The following is a 22,130-nucleotide window of genomic DNA, read 5'->3' as shown; positions in this document are numbered from 1 at the left end:
CAATGCAAATGACAGTCAGTATAATTTTCAAGTCATCAACCGTTAGAGCGGAATTCAAATTTTATTGAACAAACCTCACAATGATAACAGTATTTATTTCTAAAATAAATAACTCCAAATGCACTGTTCCAAATTATTATGCACAACACAAGAACTGAAAATGGTCATTTGTTGAATTTGCAGCATTAGGTCATATTTACTGAAATCATAATCTATTTCAATCAAAAACATCCTAACAGGCCAAGTTACATGTTAACATAGGAACCCTTCTGTGATATCACCTTCACAATTCTTGCATCCATTGAACTTATGAGTTTCTGGACAGTTTCTGCTTGAATGTCTTTGCAGGATGTCAGAATAACCTCCCAGAGCTGCTGTTTTGATGTGAACTGCCTCCCACCCTCATAGATATCTTGCTTGAGGATGCTCCAAAGGTTCTCAATAGGGTTGAGGTCTGGGGAGGATGGGGGCCACACCATGAGTTTCTCTCCTTTTATGCCCATAGCAGCCAGTGACACAGAGGTATTCTTTGCAGCATGAGATGGTGCATTGTCATGCATGCAGATGATTTTGCTACGGAAGGTACGGTTCTTCTTTTTGTACCATGGAAGAAAGTGGTCAGTCAGAAACTCTATGTACTTGGCCAAGGTCATTTTCACACCTTCAGGGACCCTAAAGGGGCCTACCAGCACTCTCCCCATGATTTTGGCCCAAAACATGACTCCCCCACCTCCTTGTTGACGTTGCAGCTTTGTTGGGACATGGTGGCCATTCACCAACCATCCACTACTCCATCCATCTGGACCATCCAGGGTTGGACGGCACTCATCAGTAAACAAGACTGTTTGAAAATGAGTCTTCATGTATTTCTGGGCCCACTGCAACCGTTTGCCTGTGAGCATTGGTTAAGGGTGGCCGAATAGTAGGTTTATGCACAACTGCAAGCCTCTGGAGGATCCTACACCTTGAGGCTCGCGGGACTCCAGAGGCACCAGCAGCTTCAAATACCTGTTTGCTGCTTTGTAATGGCATTTTAGCAGCTGCTCTTTTGATCCGATGAATTTGTCTGGCAGAAATCTTCCTCATTATGCCTTTACCTGCACAAACCCGTCTGTGCTCTGAATCAGCCACAAACCTCTTCACAGTACGATGATCACGCTTAAGTTTTCGTGAAATATCTAATGTTTTCATACCTTGTCCAAGGCATTGCACTATTTGACACTTTTCACCAGCAGAGAGATCCTTTTTCTTTCCCATATTGCTTGAAACCTGTGGTTTGCTTAATAATGTGGAACGTCCTTCTTAAGTAGTTTTCCTTTAATTGGGCTCACCTGGCAAACTAATAATCACAGGTGTCTGAGATTGATTTCAGTGATCCAAACAGCCCTGACACACAATACCATCCATGAGTTTAATTGAAAAACGAAAAATTAAATGTTTATGAGACTTAAATTCAATTTGCATAATAATTTGGAACGCGGTGTAGATAGACATGCTATCTAAACCTGGCCAGAAAACCCATTCATATTTATTAACTACAGTCTAGATATCTTGGGTGATTGATTATCTTCCACAGCATGGGCACATCTAAGGCATGCCAGTAAATCAGGAAGGTGATCATATGAAAACAGAAAACGGTATTGACTACAGTATGTCACACAACAGCACACAATGATTCCTGCAGAGTCCGTGCCTTGATGTTTGATGGCGGGTTCTTGCGAAACTGATCCCGGGCGAGGATGAGCTGGTATTTGGTGAGAGTCCGCAGGTCTTTGTGTGCCATCACCCGGTTCTGGACCAGACGAGACATGAACTTGTCCAGCACCTGGCAGGAAGAATAACAAACAGATATATAAGTCATCAATAAAAGGCCATTTCCTGTGTGGAGGGGGGATGCATTTGCTATTCCCTGCTGGGATGAAGCTGGAAAGCGCATCCACACATTCACACACACACACGCACTTTGTGACCACTTACAGATACACAGATGTTACTTCTACCAGTAAACAGGCTTACACAGGCTGAAAAGGAGTCCTACTTCAACAAGAGACACATAATAACACTATTTTTTCTTCTTCCTGTCCTCATTTCTGAATAATGGGAGGAGTGATAGAAACAATTTGTCAAACAGACAATTTTTACAATATCTATTCATCCTCACGACTGCAAGTAATGGGACATTACAATTTCAATTTCAGCTATGTGGAACGGCTGCTCAAGAAACAGACCAGAATAAAAAAAAGCTTGCTCTTAAAGAGGAAGTGGGTCACCCTTTGCAATAATTTGCTAATAAAAGAAAAACAAAGATTTTGTAACAGATGACGAGCACAAGTTGTGTTGCTCTGCAAATGGTGCTTATGTCATGGAGTGGAAATAAAGCTTAATTGTAGTACAATGTAAAAAGAAGGTTGCATGACATCAGCCTACATTCACACAATTCTCACAATTTTCACATGATGTACATCATTTTGTTTAGTTAAATAATAATATAGGCACTACTAAATTTAGAGTATAGTTTAACAAAATGTTAAATTCTGAAAGATTTTTTTTCTTTCAGAGCAATGAATCAAAGTTGTACATAGAAATGAATTGACTATTTGAGAAAAATAGTTTCTCACAGTCACTATTCCATCTACCAAAGAATCCCCTTGAAGCCAATAATGGTGACTCATATTTTATATCATATAACGACACTGACAGTTTTACTGGAATAACAGTAATTAATCTGAAAAGAAATAAAGGATATATCATGCTTTCCTTTTGAAGTGAAAGGTGCCTCTCTGTCCATTTCTGCTCAAACTCAGGATGCTGGAAATGCGAGTATTAAGAGTTTATGAAGACAAAAGCAAAGGGTTAAATAACAACCCTTAATTCCCCTGACCTTTCAGCAAACATCAACAGCTATATCACCTATCTCTATGTGTTCTTACATGCGAGTGTAAGGAGGCCAGTCCATCTGGTTAGGATTGTGCTTCATCACATATGATATGGTTCAAACCTGTAAACAGACCACTTATTTCCAAAACAGATTTTCTCAGAAATTGAAGAAAAGCCTGTAGAATAACTTTTAACAAATCCTGCTTTACTGAAATGATGTATTATCATAATTCAAAAATATTGCATGTTTTTTTGTTTTGTGTTCAACAGTATGCCATGAAGTGAGATTTTAAAAGTTTATAGACATAAAAAGGTACAGCTGAAGTATTTAGAATATGGGGCGGCAAAAGATTATTTGACCAAATGGGGAGTTTTAGTTTAAAAGAAACTAATACTAAATATATCCAAATAGATACAGGAAGAAACGAGAGCTGTGATGAATAATAATTTTAGTGTGTGTGCAAAACTACACAAAAGGAAATAGGTCTGGGCAATATATCGATACTCTATCATTATCGTGATATGAAACTAGATGTTGACTTAGAATGTGGATATCATAATATCATGATATTGCATTGTGTTGTCTTTTCCTGGTTTTAAAGCCTGCATTACAGTTAAGTGATGTCATTTCATGAGCTTATCAGACTGTTCTATTATTTGCTTTTACCTACTTACTCACTATATCCACATTACTGATGATATTGTGTTACATACATGTATAGTATGTACTGTATATGCTATATGTATTTTATTTATTAGTGCCATTGTTTTTATGTATTTTTATTCTCTATTAATCCAGATTTTTATTTTATCCTGTCGTATATATTTAACTTATATTCTTTTAAAGGCAGCAATCAAGCAAAAGCTGTTTATCAGCAACGATTTTTTAATCAATCATTACGTCTGAAAATTGTTTAAAATAATGTCCTTAACAACTTACTAGAACTTTAATGATGCCTTTACAATGTGTTACTTACTAGCCAGCAGCTAAAAACACATCTACATGCATTCAAATGAGCTGTAGGCCTATATGATTGCAGTTGAATTGTTTTTGACATCGACATCTGTTAATAGCCTTGAGCTACGTAACGAGCACATGCACTTCACACTGCCAGGTTACAATAACAACCCCGTTATCTAAATTCACATTAGCAATTTCACAGCCTCTTTATCAGAGTGATGAAAAACGATGAACAGAATTGAAAGAATATTAAGATGATTTTGGACAATGCACAAACACTTTTATGGAGGTTTAATGCCAAAAACATGTTCATCCTATTTCTCAGATAATTGAATGACTTCAATTTTAGACAAAATATCAGCTTGGATTCAAGTTCCGTCAATCCAACATTTTGGTCCAGATGTGACTATTTTGCCTGCAGCCTCACATTGCGTAGATTTAACACAGGGCTGTTTTCCCTCTGAATCCCTGCTAACATATTTATTGATTTAAAAAAACCTTCGTACCAATACACCATTTAAAATCAACCTCATCTAATTAACCGAACCAACAGTTAACACTAATTCAGAGTATTTTCCTCTGGTACCAACCAGGTCAAATTTCTTTTTTTTTTTCCACTAGAGTTGAATGCTGGTTGGTTTGACATTTTTATCTCTCCAATTGTTTTAACATCTTGAAAATAGGAAAACACCAAGGCACTCATCTTGGAAAAAATAAAATACCTTTATTTTAAGGGCAGGACATGTTAAAAAACTGTGCTTCTACGCGTTTCGGCTGAGGAGCCTTCGTCAGGAAGTGACTTATTTGAAGTGAGCATTAAACATCTATCTTGTAATTTTGTCTGTGAGTTAGCAGAAATAAACACAGAAGAGCTTCAGAATTAGCAAATTAGCAGATTAACATGGTAAAATTAAGTATTTTGCAGGCACACACACGTCTGTGTGAGCTCGCTCGTGTGTAAGAGAAGCAGACAGCATTGAGCGAAAGGGACACAAGCTGGCCACAAGGCAACATCTCTCTAGTTAATTGACAGGTGGCGATCAATGAGGGAAAGCGTTCGCAGCGGTCAGATCCAGATTATGAGATTACACAAAACCAGATTAGTGAGGTCGCTGTTTTTATCTGGCTGGTAAGTGGAGTGAAATGAAAACTTCAGTTCCAGATTTCGGACTCTAGATTTGCATGTGTCCAAGACTTTTATCACGTCATGAGGTGAATTTATCCTTCACCTCACGTGGCAGTTTGTTCTAGTTTGTTCCCCACGCTTAAAGGCATGAAATGGGAAGCAGACACCTTTGGCTTTTGTACTTTTATTCTGTGTTTAGGTTGATATTAGTGTTCAGATCAGCTTTTCAAACTATTAAATTATTTACATTTTCTTTACCAATTTGAACTGGGAGTATATGTGCCTGAGTGCACCATCTTTTAACCTGTTACAAGTAACATTTAAGTAATAGAAATGTTAACAAATATTTGATAAAGTGAATGAAAAGACAGATACAGGTATTTATTGGAAAGAGAGGAATGTGATAAGCAGATGACTTATGACAAAAATAATATTGCATTCAATTGCAAAATTGTTTTTGCTTTAATGCACAAAACTGAGAAAATACTGTTCTTTAAAGCTGGAATGCAGGACTTTTACATATAAATGAACGTCTGTTACATTCAAGCCCTCACCAAATGTGTTTATACAACATTGATTAACACCACCAGGTTAATCTCTCTGTATTTTTTAATCTGCAAAATTAATCTGTCTGTGGCAACTATGTCGCTGTGGGGACCAGCTCACGTAAAATAAAAATCAGGGGTCTATGGCAATAATGTCACAAAAATGCACTGGTAGTGTTTGTGTAATTACTCTTACTGCCAGAAAGGGGAGACAAAAGTTCTGCACTGTTTAAGTGAAAATAAATCTGAATAGTTTCAAGCAATGGCAGGAGAAAGAAAGAGGGCAGATAGAAAAATCACTTTCTACAACACTAACATAAGCAATGCCATAGGGATAGGCGCTGACATTTTTACAGAAACATTAATAATGTATTATGATTAAAATTATGACATCAATGTACAGTTCTCATAAATATAGCACAAAAAACATGGCATGGATGTAATTATGGATTAGGAAAGGAAAGGAGAGGAGAGGAGAGGAGAGGAGAGGAGAGGAGAGGATAGGAGAGGAGAGGATAGGAGAGGAGAGGAGAGGAGAGGAGAGGACGTGCGCCAAATGGCATCTACATCTACAGCATCCTCACAGAGCATGCTCAGAAGGGGCCAACAGCTGATTGGTTGAGGGGCATTGAGTTAACTGACGTGGGGAATCTGAGAAAAAGCCAGTCTTTAGGCAACTATTAATAATGTGTGTGTGTGTGTGTGTGTGTGTGTGTGCATGTGTGTCTGCATGATAAAGCTTGTCTTGCCATCATTGACACTTGTAAGCAGATTACTCTACACAAATGAAGAGCAGAAATTTCAGTATGCTTTATTATTGTAGCTGCAAACGTTTTGTTGTAAATGAAAAGTCCAATCAGCGTCTGGCTGTGAGGATTTCTACAGAATACACATACAGACAAAAACAAATCCAGCAACAGTGTAGGGCCTGAGGCAGGGGGCCTATTAACTCTCTCTCCCTGTAGAGTGCGTGCGCATCAGTGTATGTGTTTCATGTGGGCATTTAGATGGAGACTCCCCCACAGACTGTAGAGGATTATATAATGTCCTCTCTACGTGCATGTTGCAGGGTACAACATGGTGGTTGGCTGTCGCAGCCACACACAGATCAGAGGAAATCCTGCCTTGTCTATCCCTCAGCGCACAAGTTCAAGTTTGTTTATCATCCCAGGCTGGGAAATGTTATTGTTTACAATCATCCACATCAAAAGGCAAAATATTAAAAAATGGTTAAACATGAGGAGAGATGTTCAAGAGCACTAGTACACTAGAGATAATTATTGAAAATGCATGATTATTCCTATTCTTTTACCTTACTGTGTATTAAGTATTAGTATTAAAAGTATTGCAGTGGGTCTGTTAATCAGTCTCCTATCACAGTTACAAAGACAGTCATGGTTGTCACACAAGCATGTGCGCGCACACACACACACTCTTGACTCACTCCCTGCTACCCACTACCAATGAGGTGTCCTATTGTCAGGCATTCATCAATTTCTTAAAGGGCTTGGATCCAAATAATTACATGTAAGTGCAGAGCAGGTTTCAGTGTTCAACACATTAATATGTCATCGTAACTGCAGCCTCTACTTATTACTCTGTAAGTAGACACTGACAGAGGTTGGAGGTAATAATTTGCAGGCAGTTTTGTATATGTTAATAGTGTAAAATATCACAAAATGAATGGATAGACCCACTTCAAAATGCTGATGTACAACACTAAACAAGGCAAGGTTTTTTTCTTAAAGAACACAACAACAAGCAAAATAAGGAAAAAATAGAATAAAATGAGATTGAGAACATTTTATCAAATTAAATAAAAGACAGAAAGACATGATCAGGAATATAGTCTCCAGGGTTAACAACAATTAGTAGACTGACAGAAAATTAATTGCCGTTTTTCATACCTAATTAAATTTTGTTTATGTAAAGTTATTTATCATTAGGGCTGCAACACACAATTATTTTCATTTCATTTTGATAAATCTGTTGCTTATTTTCTTGATGAATCGATTAGTTATTTGGTCTAGAAAATAGCAAAAATGGCAGAAAATTGTGAAAAAATGTCTATCACTTTTACCCAAAGCCCAAGGTGATGTTCTCAAATGTTTTGCACACAAAAATATATTCAGTTTATTGTCATAAAAGACTAAAGACAGAAATATTCACATTTGAGAAGCTGGAATCAGAGAGTTTGGAAATCTTTATCTTTAAATAAAAGACTCAAAAGTATCAAAACAGTTGGCATTTAATTCAATAGCTAGCAACTAATCGATTAAAATAGATTAATTCCAAACATTATCTTGATCCAGCTTGACAAATGGGATGACGTGTTGCTGCTTTTCTTTGCTTTATTATTCTTTGAATGAATTAATGAAAATTAAATTAATATTATTATTTTATATTATATTGTGTAAAGTCTTGGAAATTAATCAACTAAATAGAAAATAATAATAAACAGACGAGTTGATGATAAAATGTATATTAAATTAATTGAATTTGGCCCTTTTTTTAACCCTTTTGTTCTCATAAATAACAGGTATAAATAAATTACAGCAGTGATGACTACTTCATGCTGTTGAAATGACAAACTGTGCTGACTTGTAGAGGAAACCTTTTGTTACTGTTACCGTGTTGACTTGGGCCTATCTGAGGTTACTGCTGATTGAAAGGCCTGTACCCAGGTGGAAGGTAGATGGAGGGTGGGGGTTTTTATAGCCTCGGCCAGCAGAAGGAGCAGGAGGAGGCGGAGTATGAGGAGGAGGAGGAGGAGTTGGTGCGAGCCCGCAGCGTCACGTGGCCCGCCCTCATCTCCTATAAACATCGTATTGAGCTCCGGCTACAATAAGGGAGCCGTCACGCTGCACGGTCGAAGGAGACGACTACTTTCTTGGGGCTTTTTCGCCTCCAAAAAGTACACCCGGCGAAGGAATATGGCTCGTTTAAATCAGATCAAACATTGCTAATGTACATATGGTTAAATACGTCGGGGAAAGCTGCGCTGCGGCCGGTTTATTGACCAGAAAGTAACGACTGAGCCTAATCTGGACAAGCACCGAGGTCCGAAGAGAAAAGCTTGCATTTAAACGAAGAGCAAATCCCGCGACGTTTACAAGTTATTTGAGCTTTTTTTAATACTGTAAAGAAGCATTTGAGGTATTTCTCGTAGGTTACGTGTTAGTCTTACTGACAGAAATGGATCGAGGTGGCTGCCAAATGAGTGGCGGAGGTGGCGGTGGTGACGGCGGGCCCGACCGACAGGGTACTATGATCACACTGGAGGACCTGGAGTCTTTCTCCGAGGACCAGCCTGCAGACTCGGGCAACGGCAGTCTCGAAGAGGAGGGTGAGACCATGGAGGAAGACGATGAACGACTGCTGCATTACTGGCAGGACGTAGCGAGGGGACACCAAGTGGAAGTTGACGAAGGTAAAAATAAAAACAACCGAGACAGAGATATTTTTGTTTAGTTAGCAAGTTGTAGCCCCATACCCTCCCCAGTTTTGCCCCCAGCTCTCCTCTTTGAGATATAGACTTTCACACGAGGAATACAAACAAGAGACATGTTTTACTTTACTCAGGCTGCTTGTGCTCAACTTCCTCAAGCCATACCGCCATGTACATTGACCTAGTTTACAGGGAGGCACACAAACCAGTTTAAGCTAGGACAACACATTCCCTGCCGGACAGGACACCCCCAGTACAATACTGTAAACTGTAGTTGTGTTTAAAAGTCAATACATTTAATGCAAAATCAAACTTTGCAGTGAAACTCCAACCACGCAGACAGTTGTAATTTTAAAAGGGCTTACTGTTATATAACAGCAACTTAAGTACACACAGTTGTTTTTTCCAGTGCAGTCATGAGATCTCTAAGGTCCCCTGTGTGGATTTCAGCTTGGCCCCAAAAAGTGAGCAATAGTTTTGTATCCTATTATTTAAATTGTATTTGACTGGTAGTGTCCTATAGGTTCCACAACACTGCAACAAAGATAAGTTTCTTTGGCCCGCTTTATTAAATGAGGTGAGGGGGTCTACAGTCAATAACATGTACATTTAGAGGCCCCATGAGTGAAAGTCCTCTGTCACACTTAACACAGTCGACCAAACAGCAGGAGATTACATTTGCAGCAAGGTGGTTGGACAAAATACCTTTAATTTTCATGTAAGCTGGCTTTTTTTTTTTTTAAGTATGGAGACTAATGTTTGAAAGGCGAAGCTTTTCATCAAATATATAAAAACAAATAACCTTTTCCTTTTGCTAGGTTAAATATACCCAAAGACAGTATAATACAATACAATTATAACTATACGATAGTGGCATTACTGTGAGAGTATGCTCTAATACTACCACAGTAATATAATGAATCATAAATAATCATGTGGCATTTTGTGAGGTGTACAAAGAGCCAAGTCGTCAAACAAAAAGAAAGCAAAATATTGACAATGTAAGGCTTCTCTGCCTATCTCCTTTTGTCATAAATATTGCCTGTTATGAAGTGAATGGTTTGACTGTGTTGGTATATCTCATATTTATTGAAATGAGGAATCTCTGTAATTTGTAATTAAATTATTTTATTATTTGGAGCTCAAAATGAAATAGTCCCAAAAAGCACATCAGCACAGCCAACACGCTGTGTTCTCAGCAGCTGCATCTGATGAGATGAGGGGCTGCTTTGTCTTGATAGGGAAATGCCGAGGATAATGATAAATTGGCTGTGATAATAGCAGGCCGTTAACACGTTCACACAATGGGTTTACCTTCACCTTTTGCTTTGACACTACGTCCTGATTCTCCAGGAGCTCAATAGGGTTACTTGGATAAACACACGAGATTAAACGACACGTAAACTGGACTGTGTGAACGGTTTTATGTTTTTGAGCTTTGTACTGTACAATTAAATCTTTGGTTTTACGGCTGACCTAGAATTTGTAAGGTAAAGCTGACTAAAAGATTGTGAGTCTGACATCACCTTCCCATGTCGAAGGGCTGTATTTACAATCACTGGTATTTGTTCCTGCCACTATTGACTTAAAACTGTTGCTTCACAGACATAATAGGGCTTTAATGTTGTAGTTTTCACTTGACTGGATTTGTGACTTTGGGTTTCACTAAAAACATTACAGCCTCCCCATGTTTTAATACTACAGTGGATGAAAGTGGTCGGTGGAGCGATCTTATTCTTTGGTTGATCTACTGATTCAGGTGGACTATTGGTTAATGGGCAGAGGAAAAACAGAGGACGGCATCTGGGTTTGGCCCGGCTGTTCATCAGGCAGCCCTCTTGCATCAGGAAAAGAAAAAACGCACACATTCAAAATGGGTATTTACTGTCTTATTTTGATGTTTGTTATCTTTGTATCTAATTTGAAGTGGTAACATCATATTTAAAGATTTTTGATAGGTACCACCTCTTTATTATTGAATGTGTTTGTTGTGAAACCACATAAATAAAAAGCTGAGAAACTGTTATGTCCCTCAATTCGTCAACGTTTAACACTTTTCAAACATTTTCTCTCCATTATAATTCACAGCACCTGAATTAATTTCAGTTTTTCTGTGCCTTCAACTAACAATCAAACAAACAACAATCATGAACAGGCATGAACAACAACAAAACTATAAAATTTCTCCCCAGAAAATAAAAAATATTACAGGAAAGTCAAACTAATTTTGTGCATCCCTTTGGGGAGTCCTGACACCCAGGTTGCTATCTAACTGAAAACCTGTCTGTGGGGGCCCACTGACAATCCAGTATCACAGACTGGCACGTCGTCCTCCCCCTGTCCTCAGCACTAATTGAGGACTTAAAACCAAATCACTTGCTGGGGCTTTCTGACTCAGGGGGGATTAGCTACCTTGCCCGTACTGGTGCTTTTGCCCGCTAAGTCCTGCTCTACAATGCTCTACTGTAGCTAAGGCCACAAGCCCAGGCCGCCCTAAATTCATTTGTTCTAATTGGGATGGAGTCCCGTAGACAAGGGGGGGTTGGTGCACTGCCTGTCATGCAGGCTGCTGTACCTCATGAGAACCAGCTACGTACAGAGAATTTAAAGTGATTTGATCAGCTTATATGAACACAGCTATAATATGTCTCTAACAACATATCAACTTCAGTGTGTAATTTTAAGAAGCAACGGTCTTAATGGTGTACCTACAGAATTTTCACCTCTGCTTTTAAGAGCTTTTATTGTTTTGCTGTCTGGCTGCAACTTTACTATTTTGATTTGCTCCGATTTCTCTCATAGTGTTGTTTTCGATTGCATCAGGAAGTTGTTTTTCAGAGTAAAAGGTCTAAAAATGCACTGTGCTACTTGCTCAGCAGAAAACAGCAAACTGGCAACGTTAGCAAGTGGCTGCTGAACATGGGAATATTAAGCAACTAAAGAGATATTTCCCCTCACAAGTTAGATCAGAGTTAAAATGCACATGCATTTATCAGGCAGCTAGAAACGCCAAAAGAATGTTTTTTTTTTTAGTGTTCTCATTAAGTGTAACGTTGCTACAGAACAGCTCGATGTGTAAATAAACAAATGTTTGCTCATAAAAAAGTTAACCATATCAACTTAAAAAGGTGATAAGCCAACTTTGTGTTCACATATTTTTTTCTAATGTCTCCAAGTGGCCATACAATCAGTTTTATTACAGGTTTCATTAACGCTACATGCAAGTTTAAGTCTGCTGTAGCTACCTGTTAATTGTCTTCATAGTCCCTCATTGTGAGAAAAAAAAACACCTTATGGTTTCATTTGTATCCATGGCAACAAGTGTTGCAGCCTTTAGCAAACTAGGTGGCCATAAACACAAATTAAGGTCACTTAAGACCCACCTATACTATTTTCTGTGTTTGACCCACTGCAGTGAAATCTACTGTTGTAAGAGAGTCCTTGAACAGTTGTATAATGTTAATGCCCTCTCAGAAAAGCTCCTTGCTGGAAACACAGATGATATTATTTGCAATGGAAATACACAATGGTTCACTGCAATTTAAAAGGAGTTCAGAGGAGCAGATACAATCGCCTGATGTGGATGTACCAGTGCCACACTAATCTTTAGTGATATGGCTGATGTTATTCCATTTTATGAGTTTACATTTGCATTAATGTGGTCTGTTCCCATCAGTGAACAGTGTTTCTGGCTACTTTATCTGCAGTGCCACTGTAATGTAAGAGTTAATATTACAGACAAGTCGGCTCATCAGAATTTCCCTGCAGTGGTTGGCAAAGCCTATGATGACATGCAAGTATACGCATAGCCAGCATCACTCATGAAGCACTACAGCAAGGTGATTTTGGGTTTAATATAATAGTCAGTCAGTCAGCCAACCAACATTTACTATTAAACCACAACGGGCTTCTGCTGTGGCAAATTCAAAACATTAAAGTTATTGTACAGAGCTGATCACCCCAGTGACATATTTAAGATTGGCACATGGGGGGATTAAAGGCAGTACACAATGTCCTTATTCTACACACCTGTCTAACTGATGTGCATTACATTATGCAAATGTACGTAATAAAATCTGCAAATGGAATGAACGATTGCCACTTAAAGGATAGTTTCACACTAAACAGCTCAGATACACTTTTAAATACATTTTTGGAGGAGGACTGTTGATTTTGTCCCCATCACTTGCAGTTTTAAGCATAAAAGGAAGGGTTCTTTTTAGGGCCAGTCCGAACATGAGGAATGATTACAGCAAGCAAAACCGGTTTCAATGTTAATTTGTGCACTTAAATATTGTAATAGAACTCAAGTTACTACTACTTTTTTAACCAGCCCTAAATCTGTTTCTACTGTTGCTTATAAAGTTAGAAAACTTATTTTAAGAAGTTTCTTTCTTTCCATTTATACAGTGTCAATAATGAGTAAGTGGGTTATAACTTATTCATAGACGTTATAATTGCTGACATACTGCTAATATAATTAATAAACACTTAATATCCTTGTACCTGCTTACAGATAAATAAAAGTGTCAAACCATTTATTAACTGTTTATATAGTGCTTCTGAATGCAAAATAAGAGGACCTGAAGTAAAGTTTTACCCAAAAAGTGAACACATTTTGTGTAATATGCATCTGGTAATGTATGAAGAATATGCATTAAAGCACTATTGGGAAAGTGGTAGTGGTAGGAAATTGAGTAACCTTATTGGAAGTGTAGTTACTAATTATGAATAAAATACCTCAAATGATGTCAGTTTTTCAGAGAATTTGCTAAAAAAAAACCCATTGTGGGTCAGAGGTTAGTGGAACAGCAGTTCCATCCTGAATGTGGGACGTTACTCCAGCTCTGTATTGATTGGAAAACCCAGGTACAAAAGCAAGTTTGTCTTCTTCATTAACACTGAACGAGTCTAGAGGTGCTGCCATAGAAACAGATGAGTTTGCATGTGTGTACGTGCTGTACTGTACATGCCTGTATGTGTGGCTGCTGTGTCTCCTTTCTGTTCTTCTGTCATTTAAGATACTCGCATGCAAACTGGCAGCTAATATTTTCCTGTCAAAGTTAATCATCTTTTCTTTGCCGGTCCTCCTATCAATGACTTGCAGCGTAACCCTCATTTTTATGATGCTAGATGAGTTTTATACTGCCGAGATGTACACACACACACACACACACACACACACACACACACACACACACACACACACACACACACACACACACACACACACACACACACACACACACACACACACACACACACACACACACACACACACACACACACACACACACACACACAGAGCATTGTTCATTGACAAATGATTGATCACCTAAATACCACAGATCCCTCTGACCTAGTTGTCCTCCATCGTATTGACTGACAAAATTTGATTGAAATGGGTTCACCTTGAGCGCCTTGTTTGACAGTTCAACAATGGAGCATAATGCCATTGTTTAATCTGACAGCATGGGCATCATCAGAAAAGAGTCTGTGTTATGTTGATGTTGTTAATGTTTGCAACAGTAATGTGTTCGTGAATGAGCTGCCTCTGTGGTCCACTTGAGGTTTATTCAGTAGACTCCAAAATGCATTCAATCCAAGCCTAATTTTGAATTCCAGTATTGTGTAAGTAATGCACAAACAAAATGAACCTGACCCTTGTTCACAAGTGTACACATATGTTAACTACCTCGTTGATACATAAAAACTACAATATTTAATACCAATGTTGCTTAATAGGACGGTAAAATATGCTCCAGTATTTCAAAAGTGATGACCACTGCTGTAGTCCCTCTCTGTTAATAACAGTCTATACCTGGCCTTGGGCAGCTTTAGTCAGTGTTCTCTCCATCAACTCTAATAAACATTACTCTCTGCGACATCCTGGCACAGCTCTCTGCCCATCTGGCAGCCTCTTCACACACAAACTACCAACATCGCCTGCCAGCAGATTGCTGGAAGTGCGGATGTTATACAGATTAGGATTCAAGTGTAGATAAGATGTGAAACATGTAGAGCTGTATTGAAGTGTTTGTACTGTATATGTGCCTAACATGCAGCCTTAAAATGCACAGAATAGAGAAAGAAAAAGATGTCATTGTATTTATTTAATGGACAGAAACAACTGTTTTCACTTCCTGTCTGGTACGCAACCAATAGTTTTTATCTGATTCAGTCTGTTTAACACAAACATGCTATGACTTCACTTAAAACATACGAACAAACAATTACAATATATGTATGCTCTTACACAAGTGTTGGTACATGTGTCAACAATACTTTATTTTTAGATCATGGTTTAAACTGACAAGTACTGTTTGTTTGTCTGTTGACAGAAATGTCAAGACCCATTCAGCAGCTAACCAGCAACAACCAAGGACGCAGTCATAGAGAACACATCCCGTTCACCCTCCTCACACGCAAAGAGAAGGTATTCATTCTACTTTTACTACATTGACCATGACAGATTATCTTTATACCCTCAGCACCACCAGCCTTTTCTGCATTAAGAGGGAAAGGTTTTAGGGCTCTGTGATTTCTGCGTTGTGGAAGACACAGATGTAATTGCAGAATATGATAATAAAAATGGAATTAACTGTAAAATGTGGATTATGCATTTTATAAAAATCAGGATTTTGTTCACCATTTTAAGATTTACACACAGCACGTAAGCAGAATGAGGAGAAAACAAAAAAAACTGCTGAGAGTCTCTATCATGTCTTGGTGTCATTAATGGGCAAATTGCTTCTGTCCTCTGTTGGAGTTTCACCACACACGCATACTCAGAGCAGAGAGGCCACCATGGACACACATTAAGTAAAAGATCAAATTTTACTCGAGTCGCAGAATACTACATTAGTTACTGGAAGATTAATGAAAGCTTTCTGAGTAAAAAGCCAAGAAGAGTAATTTATCAAAACAGAAATATTTGTTTGTACTGAATTATTAAGAACAAGCTAAAATGAAAACTATCTGTATTGAGTATTTTAGTTTGCCACAAATCTGTGGCTGGCATGCTGGGACCGTGGTGTAACGTTTACATGATGTCTTGCATGTGAAATCACATCAACATGTTGTATAAGATGCACGGCAACTTTGCTTGAATTTTAAAAGTTAGCAAAAACACCTCAATACTCAGTTCAGTTCTTTCTAAATTTCATTCAGTATTATAAGTAATACCTGAGTGTACTGTGTACTTAAGTACTTTCTTTGATTAAAAAATAGGGCACTGTTCTGTTGCATCATTATAAATTAATTGATATATTTTTATGTAATTACATGTATGATTACATTTTTTATTCTTTCTTGTTGAATAGTTGAAATTTGGGAAAACATGAAATGGGATCTGGAAAAAATTAAAACTGATTTCATAGGTCCCTATAAAGCTACCAAATTGTTAGCAGTGACCTAGTTTAATGTATTAAAGTGTATGTGCTCCAGGAACTAGACCTGCAAATTAGGACTTTGCATGACAACACAGTTTTTGCACGCAGTATAACCAGTTAGACATTCAGCTGCTACATACAAGATGTCTGCACTGGAGTGGCTCATGAAAACAACTTTGCCATAAATGAATAATTCAGGATATGAGAATAACATCATGATGAGATTAAAGATTTTCCTGGAAACTATTCCAGAGCTCTTTCTCTGCTGTTCCAGTTAAATTTGATTGAGTTGATTATTGGTTCATTTTAGGTCAGACATTGCCTCTACATGAACATACAATGTGACTGTGCAAATTGTGATGCTGGGGTGACCAATATACTTGTAACTCTGGTTTTAATCAACAAGAAATGAATACTTTACGCTGCACTTAAAGTGAAACAAATCAGTTCTCTTACTAGACATGAAAGAAAAAACTTAACCAGCATCATCTTCAGTCTGTGATCACGTACACATCTTCTGTGCCAGTATGGGTCAGCTATTTATTTTCAACACGAATGTGTCACCCAATACAATAAGCTGTTTAAACTCCTTAGGGGGGCATATAAATAAAGATGGCTAATTGGTTTAACTTGAGTTAATTAGTTCATTAAAACTTGGCAGGAGACTTGGGTTAAACAAAGGGCGACTATGGCACCCTATTATTAGAGCGGGGTTCAGTGCCTTGAAATGATCTAATAAAAATATATATTATAAGAATGCAAAATGTATTATTTTTCATTGACTATCAACCATTTATCAGAAAAGTTCAAAGACATCAACTGGACAGGATTGCTTTATCCTGGGGTCTTATTTACTGGGAATTTAATTGTAGAAATATTTAATGACAAACTGTAAAACAATTGATGTAGCTGCTTTTAACACGATTAAAATCACAAAGATGCACTGGCTGTAATAACACTATAATACATACCCTGAGAAAATGCCAAAGTTCTGTCCAAACAGGCCTTTGTAAATATGATGGAGGAAAGACCCTCTTCCTACAGCACATCACATCCTGAATACACACAGGACAAATCACAGTGTATCTTGAATGATTATATTTGCAACAGCAGATGTTGTGTGCGATATGTTTCACACATTTGCAGACAGAAAATAGCTTCCCATGAGTCAGAACATTTGTTGGCATTCTCAGGGCCTTTTTCCAGTTATAATAAAAAATGCTACAGAAAGAGAAGACTTGATTCAATTTCACAATTCAATCAGAAGGTATTTAAGTTAACTAACTCCCTTGTCTCTTGTCAACAGTGTGGGGAGCTGCTGTATGAGAAACGCCACTATGAAAAGGGCCACTGGGCTTGTATAACACTGCGTGAGGACACGTATGAACAGAGTATCTGCTATGGTTTTATGAAGATAATGAGATACATCTGCGAGCAGAACTCTTCAGGTGAGTCTACAAGCAAGGAAACATTTCACACGTACAATCAGAGTCTGGTCTTATAAGCAACAATGGTCTTCAAACACAATATGTGAAAGACACTGTTTCATCAGTCATTTTGCGGTTTTCTTTATATGTTTAGGTGACTACCTGGGTATGACGCTGCCCATTGTGACAGTGGTGCGCACAGATGAGAACCACTCTGTGATCTCCAATGATGTCACAGTGGCGTATTACCTTCCTGCTCACCACCAGGCCCAGCCTCCTCCACCTCAAGACAATGAGATTGTCTTAGAGATCTGGCCTGCCACTATTGTATACACAAGGTAAGAAGAGAACCAAAACAATTACTTGTGTTAAGCAGTTATCATTATCATGAGAATTAAAATTGGCCTCCTTTTCCTGCATTGACTGGACATGTAATTCGTCATGCATCACTCCTTCTGTCTTCCAGGCCCTTTAGCGGTCCCACCAATGAAGTGACCATCATTAATCAGATTAATGCCATGGCTGAGCTGCTAGACTCTCCTGGTGTGTGTGTCAACGACTCGTTCATTGTGGCCGGCTACACCAACCCTGCTCACATCAACCGTCAAAATGAGATCTGGTTCCTTGAGCGACCCTGAAGGGTGAAAGGATTAAGCAGCATCCTATCTGTGACCCTCTTGAGCCTCTTAAGACTCCCTTAACACTGCCCCAGCTCAGCTACAGCCTCAGGTGCAACATCCTCTTTAGTCACCACCTCTACCTGAAATGAACACCAGCCCAGCACACTCCAGATCAGTCGGGGCTTGCAAAAAAAGAAAAAAAAAATCAGCCCTTGTTCCAGCCTCAAAGAATTTTCTTACATCCTCATCAGATTGTCATTTCACCCAAAAGAACCAAACTATACCACTGCCATACTCTCATGGACACAACGCAGATGCTACAGTGAAGCATAGCATTAATCTCCTGCTCTAACTATGAGATGGTTAAAAACCTTTTCTAAGCACAGTGCCCTCCTGTTAAATAGTTTTAACTCTTAAGCACTCTGTGAACTCAATGACCATGGATTGCTGTCTGAAACATGCAACAACCTGTCTTTCCACAGCGGAAAACAGGTTCCCAGTGGACATGCAGCCTTATTGTGCTCCTTTTCTGTTTGTTGCACAGCTATGATGTCTTGTCATGTGGGGTGTAGGTCGGTGAACATCAGTCATTCTCTAGCTCGCTGGGGTGACATAAACTTTGTCGCTGTTGATCTGCAATTTCTTTATCTCTGGATAATATAACTCACTACAGGTTACAGTCTTATGGGATGCAGTCACGCTGCATAAACAGTTACTTTGATTCAACTATAAGTGCAATATTTATCGGATAACCAACAATCAACAAGCTGGTTTTACAGTTCATGGGTCACTAGCCTAACCAAATCTAATGGTGTTCAGTTGTGGAGGGCAGGAGAGGGGAACTGTAGCCTGCAACACAACACAGTAAACAACATTAACACTTGGAATATCTTTTGGTTTCAACCAGGAATAAGCTCAGCACAATAGGTGACAGTAATTAAGCATCTGAACACAACATGTCTGTGTGTGGTTTGTGCATGAATGTACAGCTACAAGGAGAGGCTGAAAACAAATATCACACTTCTACAAACCAAACACTGAAAAATGTCACTGATTTTACTGCTGCATGACAATCAAAGCACTACATACATCCTTTTTCTGTCAAGAAAACGATGCATTCCTCATGTTTCCACAAGTCTTGTTCTCACACACAGGAATAGTTACCTATGTACCTCTTTCTCATGCGCTTTCTACTTGCTACAGTCTGTGTCAATGTTAGTGAGTATGCATTCACTACTGTATTGAAAATTCCACTGCTACCGGGTAGAGACAATGCAACTACAAAAAGAATTGGAGCACAGAGAATATCTCGACTGTGATATAATCTTTTTTAAATAGATAAAAGTATGCTCTGTTTTAGTTAAAACTATTTTTAATGTTTTATCACCGATGTACAGACAGATTATAAAGTCAGAGTAACAGTATGTATGTTTCTTTTCACTATGTTTTAAAATAAAACTTAACAGTGCAATGCAACAAAAATGAAGTGATCCGCATCTTACCAGCTACACATACAGTTAACAGTAATGTCAAATGTTTCTGCTTTGTTTTAAAGGAAGTTACATTTACTGCCCGGGTGTCACACAAATAATTTTATGATGCATCCACAAAAACTGGAAGTGAACTAACCAAATCATCACAGTGTTGGATTCGATCAGGACAGGGGCATCCTATTAGATACTTAAGCAGGCTGCTGTTGAGGCCTGTTTAATAAGTGTAAAAATACAAGTAAAATTAAGCCCAAACTAGAAAAGTTTCATCTCATTATCCACAAAAAGGTCAAATCAAGACTTCATCATTCAAGAAAATTAGTCTTGGGTTAGGGAGGTTGCCCAGTCTTAATGTTTGGTTCAAGGCATCAAAATCCAAAGAATTTATATTACATTAAATGATTGTAGAGCTAATATGACAATTGTAGTGTGTTAACACTTGCAAAGCCATGATTCGTGTGGGTTGGATTTCCCTCTAAGAGCCTGGTTATATGGGAACATCAAGTTTGAGGATACAGTCATTCTCCTTTCTGCTTACTTTAGTTTTGCAAATGTGTGCTGTACTGTGAAAATTCAAGTGCAACAACAAGAGCTACTGTGGTTTCTTTGTTCAATAAACGTACTTGTAAACCTGTCTTATAAAATCTACAGTGATGCTGTGTTTTGTTTGGTTCATACAGTAGCATGACAGCAGCAGACATTTTACATTAGTGTAACTACAGCTAAAGTAGTTATGTAGTTATAGGATCATTGTCCAAATCTCCATGATAGTTTTGCTTTGATTTTCTACACAATTCCACAGATATTACTACAGAAAAGTGCTTCTGTGAATGCTGTACAGTCATATTCTCATTTGTTGAAAAATACAAAACCGCTCCAACTGTTAATAAAATCCCTCCAGTTTAAATATGTGGAATATAATTAACAATTCACATACTATTACTTAACAGTTTTGTATGAGTTAAAACATTTCACCATCATACTCAGCATTAAAACAGAAGCATTCATAGCAGGCAGAGCTTCAGGCTAAATATGTGTTTTTACAAAACAACAGGTACACTGTACACTGTACACTTACTATAGAATAATCCCTAAAGGGTATTCCGCCCTTTTTATGGGATCAAATGCAGCAAACAAAAAGGGCCACACCTTACTTTGTTCTGAAACATATAGTATAGCATAAGAACTGGTGCAGCATAGGAACACAATGTACGCACACACACACACACACACAGCAGTGTATCAGACTACAGCATATTTTACAATAATGATAGAGATACTACAACAAGCTGATGGGAACTAACATGAAGGCAAAGGTTAACAGATGTGCATAAATGTGAAAACAAAACAATATAGTGCCTATGCGATATCTGTTTGTCTTTATGTATGGATTATTTTTGTTTCATTCATACATTTAAGCACACATTACACAACACAACACACGGTGTAATCTGAATGAAGGATATCTCAGCACTGTGGCCTCAATATAATCTCCAAACATACTCAGTGAAAATCACAGTACTAAGACATAAGGAAAGAGGTATCCTTCACTGGTTATATGGATGAATACCCCCTCTCTCTCTTTCTGTCAGTTCACTGCATGTGATAAACTGGGCCAAAAACTGTGAGCAAAACATACAACTGAGCCTAAAATAAAAACCTCTGCGTGACTGGTTCATTTTTCTGATTTGTCCAGCAATCATTAAATTCTGCCTGAATGACTGCAGTAATGCTTATTTCACACCCGAGCACAGTGCTGTCCCTTCTTTGTGCAATGCCTTATCAAATTAAGGAAGAGCAGTGAGAACAGGAGGTTAACAAGAGGGCTACAGACTCCTTATGGTTGGAGGTATGCAGAGAAGGTGAAAATGAAAGTCAAAGCAATTAAAATATAAGCAAGAAAAACAATGACAAACAATCCAAAACGAATCTGGAAGGAGGTTGTAACTGAGCTGACACACAACAGGTCTTACATTTTAATGCAGGTGTCACATTCCAGCTGTTCAGACACTTCAGACAGATTAAGTGAAGCTGCAGATTTACAGTACAGTACACACACATCCAACCAACCAGCAACAAGGAGGGGAGCCTGTTAATGATCCAGAACCATTTCAAAGCTGAAAGCCAGACCTCCAAGTGTAACAGGATGTTGCTCTCAAAACAAATCAATCTGTTTACTATTAACTGACCCAGTAAGAACCACACAGTAAGAGGAAAGACGTGATGCTGAGAAAAGGATCAGTTA

General features: G+C 38.3%; 2 protein-coding genes across 3 annotated transcripts in view; one reads left to right on the top strand and one right to left on the bottom strand.

Annotated features, from left to right (window-relative positions):
• Window positions 1-22,130, bottom strand: part of fancm (FA complementation group M) — a 42,587-nt gene that overhangs the window by 18,354 nt on the left and 2,103 nt on the right. The window contains exon 5 of the mRNA XM_062440865.1: window positions 1,694-1,825. Within this exon, the coding sequence (XP_062296849.1) occupies window positions 1,694-1,825 (132 nt within the window). The remainder of the gene's footprint in view (window positions 1-1,693; window positions 1,826-22,130) is intronic.
• On the top strand, window positions 8,372-20,517 carry soul3 (heme-binding protein soul3). Of its 2 annotated transcripts, XM_062440912.1 has the most exons (6): window positions 8,854-8,939; window positions 10,717-10,834; window positions 15,299-15,393; window positions 17,655-17,796; window positions 17,930-18,113; window positions 18,242-20,517. In XM_062440912.1, exons 2-6 carry the CDS (start codon window positions 10,732-10,734, stop codon window positions 18,411-18,413), a joined length of 696 nt encoding a protein of 231 aa, XP_062296896.1. In that variant the 5' UTR covers window positions 8,854-8,939; window positions 10,717-10,731; the 3' UTR covers window positions 18,414-20,517. The 2 variants fall into 2 exon arrangements, with proteins under 2 accessions (XP_062296895.1, XP_062296896.1); XM_062440911.1 differs by lacking the exon at window positions 10,717-10,834 and having other exon boundaries at window positions 8,372-8,939.

Source organism: Scomber scombrus, chromosome 19, assembly GCF_963691925.1.
Source record: "Scomber scombrus chromosome 19, fScoSco1.1, whole genome shotgun sequence".
Taxonomy (NCBI): domain Eukaryota; kingdom Metazoa; phylum Chordata; class Actinopteri; order Scombriformes; family Scombridae; genus Scomber; species Scomber scombrus.
The sequence above is the reverse complement of the archived record's forward strand: the minus strand, read 5'-3'. Positions and strand labels throughout refer to the sequence as shown.

What these genes read in the sequence shown, in the direction of transcription:
- soul3 (XM_062440911.1), top strand. Translation starts at nt 8,705, where the DNA reads ATGGATCGAGGTGGCTGCCAAATGAGTGGCGGAGGTGGCGGTGGTGAC. An exon ending in CCAAGTGGAAGTTGACGAAG is followed by an intron (nt 8,940 to 15,298) that starts GTAAAAATAAAA and finishes GTCTGTTGACAG; the next exon opens with AAATGTCAAGACCCATTCAG. An exon ending in TCCTCACACGCAAAGAGAAG is followed by an intron (nt 15,394 to 17,654) that starts GTATTCATTCTA and finishes TCTTGTCAACAG; the next exon opens with TGTGGGGAGCTGCTGTATGA.